The sequence below is a fragment of the Phocoena phocoena genome, chromosome 11, assembly GCF_963924675.1.
Source record: "Phocoena phocoena chromosome 11, mPhoPho1.1, whole genome shotgun sequence".
NCBI classification, from domain to species: Eukaryota; Metazoa; Chordata; class Mammalia; order Artiodactyla; family Phocoenidae; genus Phocoena; species Phocoena phocoena.
The window spans coordinates 29,227,500-29,242,362 of record NC_089229.1 but is presented as its reverse complement, the minus strand read 5'-3'; the positions used below and the strand labels follow the sequence as shown (position 1 = coordinate 29,242,362).

Here is a 14,863-nt window from a genome sequence, read left to right as displayed (position 1 = left end):
TATCACTTACCATGTGTTAAGCACTCTTCAAGGCACTTTACATATTGTAACTCATTTAATTCTCACCATAAGGTAGGTATTATTATTTGCCCTCATTTTATAGATTAGGAGAAACTGAGACACAGAAAATTTAAAGATTCTGCCCAGGACCACAGGACAGTGAAGCTGGCATTTGAACTCAGCAATTTTAGCTTCAGTATTAATATTCTTTACCACTACGTGATATTACCTCAATGAATGTAATCTCCTACGACTTAAAACTCTTCAGTGACTTCCAGATTGTTCTTAGGACTATAGACTCTTTAAACATGGCATGGAACATTCTCCCCTTTCGGTCTGTGTGGTTAAATACTTCTCATGCTTTATGTGTTTCCTTAACCATTATTTCTTTAGGGAATCCTCCTTTCAAATTCCTTTGCACCATGCAGCTCTCTGTTAATATAACTTACCACAGATGAAATTTTACATATTTTTGTGATTATGTAGCTAATTTGTGTCTCACCCACTGTAGTATAAATCGTGCACACTGTTATATTCCCTGTGTGTAGTATAGTCTAGTACAGCGGTCCCCAACCTTTCTTGCACCAAAGACCGGTTTCGTGGAAGACAACTTTTCCATGGGCCAGGTGTTGAGGCGGGGAGGGGACGGGGATGGTTCAGGAGGTAATATGAGCGATAGGGAGCGGAGGATGAAGCTTCGCTCGCTCACTCACCACCGCTCACCTCATGCTGTGCGGCCCCGTTCCTAACAGGCCAAGGACCAGCTGGGGACCCCTGGTCTCTTATATATATGGCACTCAATATATATTTTATGAAATAAAGAAAAAAGACAGGAAGGAAAGACAGAAAGAAAAAAAGGAAGGCTGAAAATTCTTAGAGTTGAAAAGGTCTAAAAAGAACATTTTACAATTTTGCTTTCAGATCAGGAATTCTTTTCACATCCTTTCTCTCATTTTTTTAAATTGAAGTATAGATGATTTACAATATTGCGTTAGTTTCAGGTGTACAGCATAGTGATTCAGTATTTTTGCAGATTATATTCCATTATAGGTTATTACAAGGTAATGGGAATAATTCCCTGTGCTATATCCTTTCTCTTGAATCGTCTCTCTGAACAGTTTCAGTGGTAGGTAACTGTACCTTAGGAAGAGCTGCTTCCATCGCTGGGTGACTCTGATCAAATATTAGAAAATTCTTCCTTAGCTAGCTATGAAATATGGCTCCTTATAAATTTCACTCATATGTTCTACTTACTTTCATTTTGGAGCTTCCTGGAATATGTGTCATCCCCCTTTTCACATAGCAAGTTTTCAAATATTTAAAGTTATTATGTTTCTGTTAACATATTCTTTTCCCCCAGCCTAACAATATCTGATTACCTGTATTTTTATGACATAATTTTATGACATTATTTTCATAATTTTCTTTATGTGCTTTGAAGTATTTTAAACTTATTCTTTTTCTTAATGTCTTGCCTTCAGCCAGCATTAAAAACCTGTTCAATGTATGTTCATTGTTCTTTCCTCCCACCCCCAAATAAATTTTGGTATGAAAATACATAGGCAATCCTGCACGTTATTTTTTCTTCTTGGGAATTCACTTAACAGAGTAACATATGAATTTTCTGAGAAGCCTTGGATTAAAGTAACATGTTGGGCTTTCATTAATGTGGTGATTCACAAATGTATATGATCCTTCTTCTAAGGAAATATATTTATAGAATTTTTCAGAATAATGTCTGGAAATATATATATAAATAGATGTATTAATCTGCATGGAATATTTATTGTTAATAACATATACCTAACAAAATCAGAAATATAAGAAAACTGTACTTTGTTACTTAACAAAATCCTGTTTTGTTTTGTTTTTGACTCATGAGAAACAGGTATATTATGTCAAGTGATTAGAATATAAATTTTTTCTCGTGTTCACTAGAGAAAAGAGGAAAACGGGTAGGAGAAAATATATTTTAATGTACTCATGCTAGAAAAATGGAACTAATTGTTACTATAACACTTTTTATTAAAAATATATTCTTAATAAGACTTGTGAATAAGCCTCCTGAAATAAATATTTTACTTCTGTTTTGCTGGAAAGCATTCACTCTTTTTATTTCAGAAATCCAAAAAGCACTGGCAAATATAAGGACTGAACAATTTGCAATTCAAGTGGATTTCAAGTGTTAAAACACTAAGATTCTGTCAGAAATGTGTTACAATAAATGTAGAACTTTAATTACTAGAGTACACTGTACTATATCTAAGAACAGCAGATATAAGAAATAGGTATAATGAACTAAAAATGACTATTGCTCTGTTATTTGATATTAAATGACTAGAATTTTCTTGTTATAAAGTATCTGATGCATTTCATACCCATTCGTGAGCCAAATACCAGACTTATACTTACAAATATTACTTAACAATCTGAATTTAATTATTTCTTTATAATTATGATAAAGAAATATCTCAATTTTTCATTTTCTCTAGAAATTCCTACCTCCTGTTAGATGTTGTGTTTATACTGTGAATATAATATCTGCATAAGCAATTTTGAACATTTGCAAACAAATATATCCTTCCTATTGAATCACAATGTATTTGTATTATTTGGTATTAATAAGCTGTGAGAGAGACGAAAAGGAACTATCTTTGAGTTGATAAACTATCTTAACTCTGTGTCTGTTTTATTAATTAAAGAAAAGCAGTCTGTGCTACATATCATGGGGAAAGCAATTTGAATAGAAAAAAAGTAAGCTATACAAATTAAAATGGTGGCCATAAGCAATTAGAAAAGTGATTTTTATCTTAAACCTATGAATGGCAACCAAATTTCAGGTCAGAAATATGAACTCATTAAATGAATTTTAGACTGTTGAAGACATGTTTAAATAATGACAGCCTGAAGGAGCCTGAAGCAGGTCATTAAATCCATTGGGATTGGTGGTTTGATTTCATTTCCATCCAGACGGAGGTAGCGAAGATGAGGTCCATAACTGAAGGAATCGTGTTCCGCAGGCAATGTGATAGGAGTGGTAGGACATATTACAGAGACGTTCACATCTACGGAGACAAAGAAAGCATGGATAAATGAACTGGAATACAAGAGACTAAGGATGTGAAGACCAAGAGCTATTATAACAGTCCTGTGGAGGGTCTAGTGGCCTGGTCTATGAAAGTGGCAGAGAGACAAACCTTTTTCATGTAAGCTGGAAGTTATGCATATCTGTTTTATAGAAGTAACCCTGAAAAAATGTGCAACGTACACATAGTCATCTCAGTCCATACTTTGCTATGCTTAATACAGAGCACTAGAAAGGACATATTGTTAAAAGTTGTGATGGAAAAAAGTTGTATAAGATATATCACTTGTCTTATTCCTTTAGCAAGCCAGATAAGGCATGATTTGATTACTGTAGAATGAGAAAGGTAGTATTTGGGCATTAGAGGTGGAAACAATGGTTCAGAGCTGGTACTGAAAGAATGGGTAGGTGCATGGTGGAATGGAGGAATAGATGGATGCAAAGGAAGGAAGCCAGTCTATTATTAGAGAAGGTGCTTGAAAGTTACCTTAAAAAAATGCAAACACTCAAACTAGTTGTACATGATGATAAGTTTTTTATAAAGTGCAATTAATATAACTTTATATATGTGATATTTGCAGAAAACAACCTTGAATCTCCATACTTAAGTGTATTTAATTGGAAATGAAACATTTGCCAAGAATTGAATTACAAAAATTCAAACCAGGAACTATCCCGTCAGCCTTTTCATATGGTTAAGATGTGAGAAATCATGCACCTGCCTTGGATCAGAGCCCTTGGCATCAATGTCTATACTGAAGTTTAGGAGCATTCAGGAGAGAAAGCCTCTTAAACCAGCGAAATTCTGACAAGTGTGCATAATAGCTGATCTCAACCATGAATTCACGTACTCCTTTTAAATCCTATTTTGAAACTGTTTTGAGGAAGAGATCTTCCCTTAGAAGATAAGACCCAACTAACTTTGGCAATGACCTTCCTTTTGTGTCCTGACTTGTTCTGAAGGATTTTATGCTTACAGTGAGGGTGCTTTGTTCTGATCTTATGCCATTTTGTGAATTCAACTTGCTAAAAATAATGACTCTGTATAGCAGATTTATATACATCAAGGTATTTTTTCTTACATATATTATAACCTTATCATGACACAACCTGTATTGGGCAACATTATTATTCTCCCCACCTGGGCATTGCTGAAATAGTGGTTCAGACGGGTAAGGCAATGTGCACCAGGCATTTCAGCAAGTAAGTGGCAGAGCGGAGTCCCAGCCTCTTCCCTTTCCTACTACACAGGGTACCTTGCCTGCTGGAGAGATTATGTCCTTTCTGATGTGTTATCTCCTATCCTTATCACCCTCATGACCCATAACCCATGCATGTGTGAATAAATAGAATGTAAAAACAAGCATTCTAAATTTAATTATATTTTCATAAATTAATTATAATGTTTCTGAGAGTACCAAGAAGTAACTTGTTCGAATAGATAACATTTTTGTCAAAGTTAAAGTCCCCTAAGGTGTTCAGAAGAAATAAGTATTTCCATCATTTTGGATAAGAAAAGTTCACTGTCCTATAAATTCTGAGAACTCTTCATATAAGAGGTATGTTTCTTGGCAACCACTTCATTAACAACTAGACTAGATTATGAGGTAAGAAGAAGTAAGTACTTTAGCAGTTATTATAATGCATTGTGATACAATGGTGAGCCAAGAACTCTTGCCAGGGAAATTCTTCTTTTCCATTTCTTTTCTTGGAATATAGAAATGACCATGCTTGATATCTACATTAAGCAGCAAGTAAATCAATTTCTCTTTGTTGATGTTGTTGCTGTGAAAACGATTTTTACCTCTATTGATAGAAATTTATCTTAAGTCTCATATTCTAGGCATTGAAGAAAAATGTGCTATGATAATAATGTTGGAGTGGGGGAAAAAACACCTAATATGGGAAACCTTAGGTTCAGGTCCTGGCTATTATACTTATCCTTTGTCCTTGGAAAAATAGCCTCACTTAATTGAGCCTCAGTTTTTCTTTCTTCAGAAATTCCTAGTAATAGCACACAAGGTTCTTTTGATGATTAATTTGTGGTTCTTAAAGTGTGGTCCCCGGACCAGCAGCATCCATACTACCTGAGAACTGCGTGGCTAGACCCCACCCCATACCTGTTAGGTGGGAAACCCAGAGGCTGGAGCCCAGCAGCCTGTGTTTTATAAGCCCTCCAGGTGGTTCTGATGCACATTAAGGTATGAGAATGATTGGAAAATAGAAATATATGAGAAAACTTTGAAAAAAACTCTCTAAAATAAAAGTGGAGAAAGAACAGAGTCCTCTTCTTTGTGTAACTTTGTAAAACTATGTAAGTACCTAGCATAGGTGCCCAACTATGTGTTGAATTTTGCTCTCTCACTCCTGAACACTCTCATTCTCAAGGTCCCACTTCAGGGGAATTCCCAATTCACAAATAGTGCTCTGTGTGGAATCCCTTTAAATTAACTTCCTACATCAAACATCTATGGGACTTTTGTTGTCAGGTAAGGAATGCACCTGTAGAAGCACAGAACTTTCATCAGGAAAAAATTACATTTATTTAGGTTGATATTAGCTGCTGTACTATTTGGTTCAGTGCACAGATTCAGCTATTAACATTTTTTTTTCTGTTGCATCTTTTGCTTTAACTACAAGATGAAACAGTGTGTCTCATCACCATGGAAAAAAATCACTGCGGTGGGAGCTGCCTGCTCATGAGTTCCTGGATTTTATGCTCAAGTATGCTGTTAGAAAAAAACCAAAAAATATTGAAAAACTGAAGAATACCCAGTGCAAAATAGTCTATTCTTATAGGTTGGATGTTTATGTAATTATTTGCTTAATGAAAAGTTTAGTGAGTAATAAGCAGGCAGCACAACCTTCTGACAATTATCTGTGTCATTTTCCTGCAAACTATCCAATTGATTCTCATTTTAGGAATGTATTTTATAAGGTTGTTCAGAAACCTCTTCAAGATTAGCTTTCTAAAGGGCTTATGCTAGGGTGGAGCATGCATGGATACTTGCCAGGCTGGTATCATCCCCTGTAGCTGGACCAAGATATCGTCTACATCTACACCTGAGTCATCCTGGCCTCAGGCATAATTGTGAAGATGCTAAGTTTGCCTTTAACGTCTCCAGCCCCTTCTTTCTATAACCACTTCTTCCCTTCATGGCACCTCTGCCTCCAAGACACTTTGCACTCATCTCTCACACGGGGAGGAGGAAGGGTACGCTGGGACGAAGTGAGAGAGTAGCATTGACATATATACACTACCAAATGTAAAATAGATAGCTCGTGGGAAGCAGCTGCATGGCACAGGGAGATCAGCTGGGTGCTTTGCGACCACCTAGAGGGGTGGGATAAGGAGGGTGGGAGGGAGACGCAAGAGGGAAGGTATATGGTGATATACGTATGCATATAGCTGATTCACTTTGTTATACAGCAGAAACTAACACAACACTGTAAAGCAATTGTACTCCAATAAGGATGTTAAAAAAAAAAGCTATTTTCAGGAAAGGAGTGTGTATTCTACCTTGTTGACTGCCATTAGTCCTAAGGAGTTGCCAACTTCCAGGGACATTTATTTCAATTTCAATTGAGCAAAGCCTTAAAGTACAATATTGGTTTCCCATGTATGGTCCCCAGAACATCAATCTCAGCATCCCTAGGAAACTTGCTAGAAATGAAAAGTCTCAGGTCCCACCAGACCTACTCAATCAGAAACTCTGTGATGGGGCCACCCATTTGTGTACTCTGAAGTTTGAGAAACCCACTGATCGAAAGCAGAAATTCTGACTAGGGTGATTGTAGGCATCAGCTGTCCTGTAGGTTTTAGGACAGAGGTCCCTTTCTGATACCTCCTAAATCATATTCCTTCTATTACTATTCATGAGGTTGCTTGTGGCTGGGGTACACTTTCTTCAATAAGTCTTCCCACTGAGGCAGAAATATCAGAATCTCCTCAGAGTAAAAGAAGATAGAGACAGTTAGTTTCTCCAACAGGTCATAGCCCTCTGTAGATTACTAAAATCCACTTTTCAATTTGCAATTTGAACATTTGAACTTCTTGGTTCATTGACACTGTCTGTGAATAGACAAAACTTGAAAATACACTAAAAAAATATCTAAGGGCATGAGAGCTGGAGAGAAAATGAACATTATCGATGTTCTTAAAGAAGATATAGAATAAATTTAATAACCATGAATATCTTAGTCAAAGGCACACCCTGACGGTTACTTACTTTTAATTTTGTTATGATCGAGGTGAAGGTGCTGCAGATGAGCACTGATTTTGGGGACCTTTGTGAGTTGATTGTGAGACAGTTGAAGATCTAGAATTGATGATACATTAAAACCACTAGAAGGGAGGCCAGCATCTGATAATTTGTTGTGGTTGAGTCTCAGGAAGGCCACTTTAGGAATCACATTAAAATAATTTTCTGGTATTCCTTCAATGGAATTGTTGTCTAAAAACAGCTGCATAGTATTGGCTGGTAATCTTGGTGGCATATTCCTCAGGGAGTTCTTAGCCATATTTAGCTGCATGAGGTTCTTGAGTCCTTTAAAGGTGTCTCTTTGAAAGGCATTGTCTAATAGTTTATTGTGCTGCAGGTCAAGAAGGGTCAGGTTCTCCAGATTGCTGAAGGTCCCTTGAGGAATTCTGGACACCTTGTTTCTAGCTAATTGTAATTGTTCTAAACTTCTTGGCAATGGAGAAGGTACCTCCTCTAGCTCATTATCTTCCAGGAATAAGAAAAGCAGCTTCTTCAGTTGGCTCAGGGCTCCTTTTTCAATTCCATAGTTGGTTATTTTGTTCTTGTTTAGATTTATCCATCTCAGCTGGGTGGCATTCTCGAATGGCTTCTCAGGAATGGTTTCTATCAGGTTGTTTTCAAGATAAAGATACCAGATCCTTGATGGTATAGCAGGGATTGCTTTGAGAGCCCGGTTTTCACAGTACAAAGCGGTAGGGAAACTGGGGGGACAGAAACATTCCCTGGGACAATGGAAGTCATGCACCATCCAGTCCTCTGGATCATTTGCCTCATAGACCTGTCTCACACTTCGAGTCCATACAGAATCTGTTATGAATAACACCCAGATGATGAAACAGATTGTGGTTGCCATTTTAGTACCTAGAGTAAGGGATACAATTGTCATGTTTAAGGATCTTGACCTTTAGATAACTGCATGCACCAAAATGATCCATAAACATTGCTTCTTCAAGGGGGGTGGGGAGGTAAAGACATGTCAGCATTTTATACATATTTATCAACCAATACCCATCTATTTAGTGGGCACGAATACCCATCTATTTAGTAGGCACTATATGCAAAGCATTTTTGCAAACACTGAAACTGACTCACCAACTTGTAACTTTCTGGTTTTAACCCAATCACAATGAAAACCAAGAAAGAAAAAGCAAATTTTAGGAACTCTTAAGTGCTTTTCCATTTCAAGCTATTTAATGCAAGGAAGTTAACTGAAATCCAGAGTTGAACACACGAGTACAAAAAAGTGACCTTTTAATAACTCAGATTTAGAGTCTATGTTGTTCCTAAGAAGTTGGCATATGCTTTCACTTTTACTCCTAAATGAGCAGAACATCTGGATGAGATTTCCCAGGCTCTTTGGCCCTTCAACCAAAGAAATAGAGAGATCAAAGAACATTTTAGCAACTTTTTGTGAAGGAAAATTTTAGGATTTGAAGAAAAATGTGTGATTAATCTCTTGCTCTGTTGCTCAACTTCTCAGGTAAGTTTTATTTTGGGGGTTTAGGGAAAGACTTCTGATATTTTAAGTAGAGGATCAAGTTGTTTAGCCAAGAAATTTGGATTATGAAACTCTATATATAGATATAGCTATAGATGTTGATACAGATATATATCACACTTACATAAGTAAGCGGTGTTACTATGGTTGATAAGAAACAAAACGAAACAAAGAACATGCTCAGGATACAGGTGGATCTCCATATTTTCAGTATGGATGCTAACAGAGCAAAGGTTAACACTTACTGATATGTGATACATTTAAAAGACATAAATCCTCCCCGTTGAGTTTCAACAAGGTTATGGGAACAAAGAACTATCCCAACAGGAAAATAATATGTATCTATATAACAATAACGGTCTTATCAATGTACATTTAGTTCAAACACTTGGTAATAAAGACCAAATAAATTTCACTGATTCCTTAGGAAGAGATAAAATCAGCATCATTTAGAAATGCTGATCTTTCAATTTTGCCCCTAAATCGAGGGAAATGACAAGCACAGGGCAGCTTCTGCAAGCTGTCAAATTTCTTGCGATTGCAGAATACTGCTCTGGTCACCTTCCAACAGAGACACATTAAAACATTTTTTTTTTTCAGAATAGGGATTTGCTTTAGTTATTGAAGCAGTAACCCTGCCTCTGATGAATCATAACTTTGAATTCTTAACTTTAAGAGTTTTGAAAAGCGTAAAATAGTTTACCTTGCTGTCCAGGAATGTATCGCTGAGTCCTGTGTCTGGATCTGAAGTTTGCTAAAATCAGTTAAGAAAAAAAAAAAAAACTTTGATTAGAAGAATTTGTTTTTATTTTATGCTGTCTAGCCTCCTACGAGAAAAAATAAAACCTCCTCTGACCAGTCACCATGAACACCTTTGATCTATTGTTTCCACTTTGACAGAGCTTCAGAACACCGCTTACCTCAGTTTTCTTGGCTCTTCCTCGTCCCTTTCTATTGGTCACTGCTCATTCAAAGTAATGGATTGACCCAGGCTCCACTGTCGTGTTTTGGTGAATCCTCCCTAATATATATGCATCCATGGCTCCAGCTTTAACCCCTCCAACAACCACAGCACCTCAGTACCTACGTAGCCCAGCACAGGAAATTCTGACTTTAATCTCAAGAACCTATAACAAAATTCAGTGCAACTTTCACTCTGAGTTCACAGTCCCAAAGATACTGTAATGCACTGATCTGGAGACCTGATCTAACAGCAAGAAACTAAAAGCAGTTTTGATTTCAACTACAACAAAAAGATTTTAAAGCATTTTTCTCTAGATGATCTTTTTGAAAAATTGGATACAAAGACATAAAGACCAATGTTTTCTGTTTATATGGAAATATTTTATTCATTTTTTTGTATAAAACAGATGCTGGGATTCTATTTAGATATATTGTTTTTGGTCAAGGGGAAAAGATAAAAAATGTATTTGAAAAATTTAAAAGTGAAATCAGGAAAGCTCTACCTGATGTTGGCACTAAATATGGTGTATAGAAATAACTGTTTTCTAGAAGTAATTTTTGTGTCTCTATTTCACATTGGGAGCTTTATTCCAAATAATTATTAAAATGAGATTTTTCTTTCCTGCATTATAAAAGATGTTTTGCATTTAGGCCATTATAGGACATTTTGCTGTACTGTTTTGTTTTTCTTTAACATACAAGTTTAGGATAATATGTCTTCCAGTTCTTGTAATTTGAGGGAAAAAAAATGGTATGCCTCTTAAGGAAAGACAGAAAGTTTTGAAAATCTCATTTTCAGATATTACCCTGCTGATTGATTGTAATCATTTTGTTTTTCAAAATCTATCGTATTCTGGGAAAAGGGAGTTGTATTGATATCACTCATTCAACACTGCCCACATAAATATTATCAAAGATAGAACACAGTAAAGAGGGGAGAGCACTGGACTCAAAAATTTTTTTCTGAACCACTTACTTCCTTTCTCCTAAACACAGTTTTGTCATCTACAACATACCGCTGGGGGCTTCCCTGGTGGTGCAGTGGTTGAGAGTCCGCCTGCCGATACAGGGGACACGGGCTCGTGCCCCGGTCCGGGAAGATCCCACATGCTGCAGAGCGGCTAGGCCCGTGAGCCGTGGCCGCTGGGCCTGCGCGTCCGGAGCCTGTGCTCCGCAACGAGAGAGGCCACAACAGTGAGAGGCCCGCGTACCGCAAAAAAACAAAACAACAAAAAAAACATACTGCTGGACTACCTCGCAAGGTTGGCCCTAATTTGTTGTAAATGATTAGGAAATGTTAGCCTTTCTGTAGCATTAGCCCTACACTCTCAACTGAAAAATACCTTTAATTTTCAGAGCCTTGATAGCTTAACATCAAATTCAGACATGATCTCTTAGTAGCCCAACAGGTACACTCCTATCATATTTTAAGAAAAAAATCAAGTGTTAATTTGCTTTTGTCACAACAATGATCTCCTCTCTCTACTGCACTTTTCCTTTTCTCTTTCTTCTTTTTCTAAACCCTCAGTATAAAACAACAGATGATGTCTGAATCTGCACGGCCCGCTTTAGCTACTCTCTTATTTCTTAATTTTCTTTTTTAGCCAAACTTATTTTAGTCATTTCTTAACTCTATTACACAAATTTTGCTATGTGTCCATTGTAGGAAAATTAGTTGTACATTGGCTGCCTCCAATTTCTGTTTCTTATTCACCATTCCACCCATGATTCACCCATCAAAATAAGGTTTCTAATCCCTCTGCTTCCCTCACATTGCTCTAACAACAACAACAAAAAAGCAATAACCTTCATATTTACTAATCTGTTGAAGTCTTTTAGTGTTTCGCCTACTTGACTTGTGACTTTTGGCAATGCAGACCCACCCCTTTAATAAAATGTTTCTTGGACTACATTCTCTCCTAGTTTTTCCTCCCCTTTCATTGTGACTTCTCTCTATCTATGTTCTGAAGCTCTCTGTTTCCTCTAACAGTTTTTTAAAAAGCTTTTCTAGCATTTAAGTCTCTTTGAGATTCTAAGATCTCAAAGATTTTTAAACGATTCCAAGGTTTTAACCATTCCCTTTATTATGATGACTCCTGGGGCTCTTTCTTCAATCTAGCCTACAGAAGAAAAACTGCACTCCAATGTGTGTATCCACTTGCTTTCTAGACATCTCCTGTTGCAGATCTCACAGCCATATATCTAAAATGAAATTCACTATCTCCCTTTAACTGCTCTTGTCACTTTATACTTTTGAGTGACGCTATCATCTTATTCAGTCCCCTAAACCAGAAATCTGGAAATCATTCTCAACTCTTCCTTCTTATTTTGTGAGCATATGATAGCAATCACATTTTAAGGACCCTGAGAGACATGATATAAATAAAAATGATCATCTACAATGCTTGCCAGGTTTGGTATCATTGTTTCCAGACTAAAATATAGGATGTCTTCTGCTGTTAGTATAATCTCTGTTTGTCTATGTCTTAATTTTTCCCATTACAATTCAATCTACCCTTCTTTGATTACTGATTCCTGAAGGATGGGGACTTAACTCTTCATTAGGACTGCTTAAGTGGAAGTTCAATAAATTAAATTAAGACAATGGTGCGAACCTCTGAGTCATGCTAGTTGTTATAAGAATTAATGGAAGACTCTGCCCAGTCTTATCTGACTCTGCTAAGGGGGAAAAATGAAGCCTAATGTGTAACGATGTGGCTTTGAAATTGTCCTTCTAATGACAGACTAATATTTTAGAAGTCCTTGGGGCTTTGGACATGGTAGGTATCCAATAACTATTTACCAAATGAGCAAATGAACAAATAAACGCATAAGGCACATGTATCATTTTGATAGTTATGATTTTTTTGATCAGCATAACTACTATGTGTATAGGAATATGGTGAAGAACCTTCAAAATATGGTTAAAAAAATGTGAGTTAGAGTCTTCCTGTTGCATCTTACTAGCTGTTTGTGCGGGCACAGGTTATTTAACCATCGTAAGCCTAAGTCTACCCATAATGCACCTGTTCTGACTACTATGAAGGGTTGTTTGAAAATCAAAGAAGATAATGAAGGTGAACATGTCAGAAGGCCCAGAAATTTCTTTCAGCAGAGAATGTGATAGTTGGTATCTTGGCCTTCCTGAGAGAAGTCCTAGAAACTTGAGATGGAGTTAAAGTCTTGGTGGCTTAACCTCTTTTCCTTCTGTTAGCACGTTTTGATGTTTCCTGTTTGCTTATCTTGCTTGCTTCTACTTCTTAGTAAAAGGGAGGATGCTTTGCTAAACTGTCTTAGACTGGGGAATTTGTCTTGTTGCATTCCTAAAGATCGTTGACATTTAAAAAAAGAAGGCGATGCATAAAGGTATAAAAGACACGAAACTCTAGTAGGATTTCAAAGTTGTTGGCATCTATGTTAGCAATAGTTGGACTGTTAGGTGCTCCCAGGACCTATGTTTATGTCCAACTGACTATACGTTTACTAAGAGAAATAATTTTCTCTTCATAGATCAATTTTAGCCTGTTTAACTAAATTCTGTCAAAAAATTTAGAAATATAAAAGGAATTCACTAAAATATATAGCTGACACACATGCATATACATGTGTATTTAAATTTTTTCAAAATAATACATTTAAAATATAGCAATGACACATTTAAAAGGTCAAAATTACTACAAAACTGATAATGAACCAAGCAATCCCCCATCCCACACTTCAGTGTAAGTCCCGCTCCCAAGAGGCCATTGTTTTCAACTCTATTCTGGATTTCTTTTAATATTTACTTCAATATCCTTGCTTGTACTTTTTGTTTGACTTATCAATTTTAAACATCAACTATTTTATTATTTTTTTTATTGGAGTATAATTACTTTACAATGTTGTGCTAGTTTCTGCTGTACAATGAAGTGAATCAGTTATATGTATACATATAACTCCTCCCTCTTGGACCTCCCTTCCACCACCCCCAATTAGATAAAGATTTAGCACATTTGCTCATTCCCACTCTTACCCCACCTGCAACCATTATTCCTTTCAATAACTCCTAATGTATGTATACCACAAACTTTGATTAAATATTTACTGCATGTTATTACATAATATAAATATTGTTTACTGCTGAAGAAAACAGTGCAAAATTAGTTTAATTCCTTCATTGTATTGCACTTAATTGCCATATATATATATATACACACATACATATATATGTGATGTTATCTATACATATATATCTATGTCACTAATATTTTCCAAAACAGAATTATTTCTCAAACAGAATTATAAAACCATTTTGGAAATATTTTGTACCCAGAGGGTAGGGTAACATAGTATGCTGGTTAAAAGTCAGGTCTGCTTCGGCTTGAATAAATCTCTCTTATTTACTAGCTGTGAAATATTGAACAATTATTTATCTTTGCCTTAGTCTTCTCATCTGTAAATTAAGGATAATAATAATATAAATAATCATAGCAATAATACCGCCTCATAGGATTGTTATGAAAATTAAATGAGTTAGTATTTTTAAAGCACCTAGAACATGGTAAAAGTGTTCATAAAAAAAAAAACAAACCCAGAAATATTAAGTTCACTTTTTTCTCCTGGGAGATATTTCTTCTGGAATTACATATCCTCCTACTTCAATCTAGTTTGCTTGCTGTTGTAAACCAACCTAAGCAAATTTGGTAAATGACAATTTTTAAGTTCTTTATGGTACATTTCAGTTGACTCATAATTAATGAGGGCTATAGGAATCTTCCCCTACAACCTACAAAGAGGTGTTAAGTTTGATGAAAATAAGTTCAACTGTATGTTACATAACAGGCCTTTATTTTGCACCAAATATTTAAAAAATTCATGAAGTGAGTCTCCATTATAAGATTTCTTCAAATGTTAACTAAGCTTACCTAAGGCGTCAAAACTAATGCAAATTCAATATCTTATAATAACCTATAATGGAAAAGAATAGATATATGTATGTATAACTGAATCACTTTGCTATACCTCTGAAACTAACACAACATAGTAAATCAACGATATGTCAAAGAAAAAAAACCA

General features: G+C 36.0%; 1 protein-coding gene across 1 annotated transcript; it reads right to left on the bottom strand.

The window, feature by feature from the left end:
• Positions 1 to 2,096: 2,096 nt before the first annotated feature.
• Positions 2,097 to 9,831, bottom strand: KERA (keratocan). The gene is made up of 3 exons (XM_065887786.1): positions 9,549 to 9,831; positions 7,315 to 8,208; positions 2,097 to 3,065 (listed from the first exon to the last, which is right to left on the bottom strand). Exons 2-3 carry the CDS (start codon positions 8,198 to 8,200, stop codon positions 2,890 to 2,892), a joined length of 1,062 nt encoding a protein of 353 aa, XP_065743858.1. The 5' UTR covers positions 8,201 to 8,208; positions 9,549 to 9,831; the 3' UTR covers positions 2,097 to 2,889.
• Between the last annotated feature and the right edge of the window lie 5,032 nt (positions 9,832 to 14,863).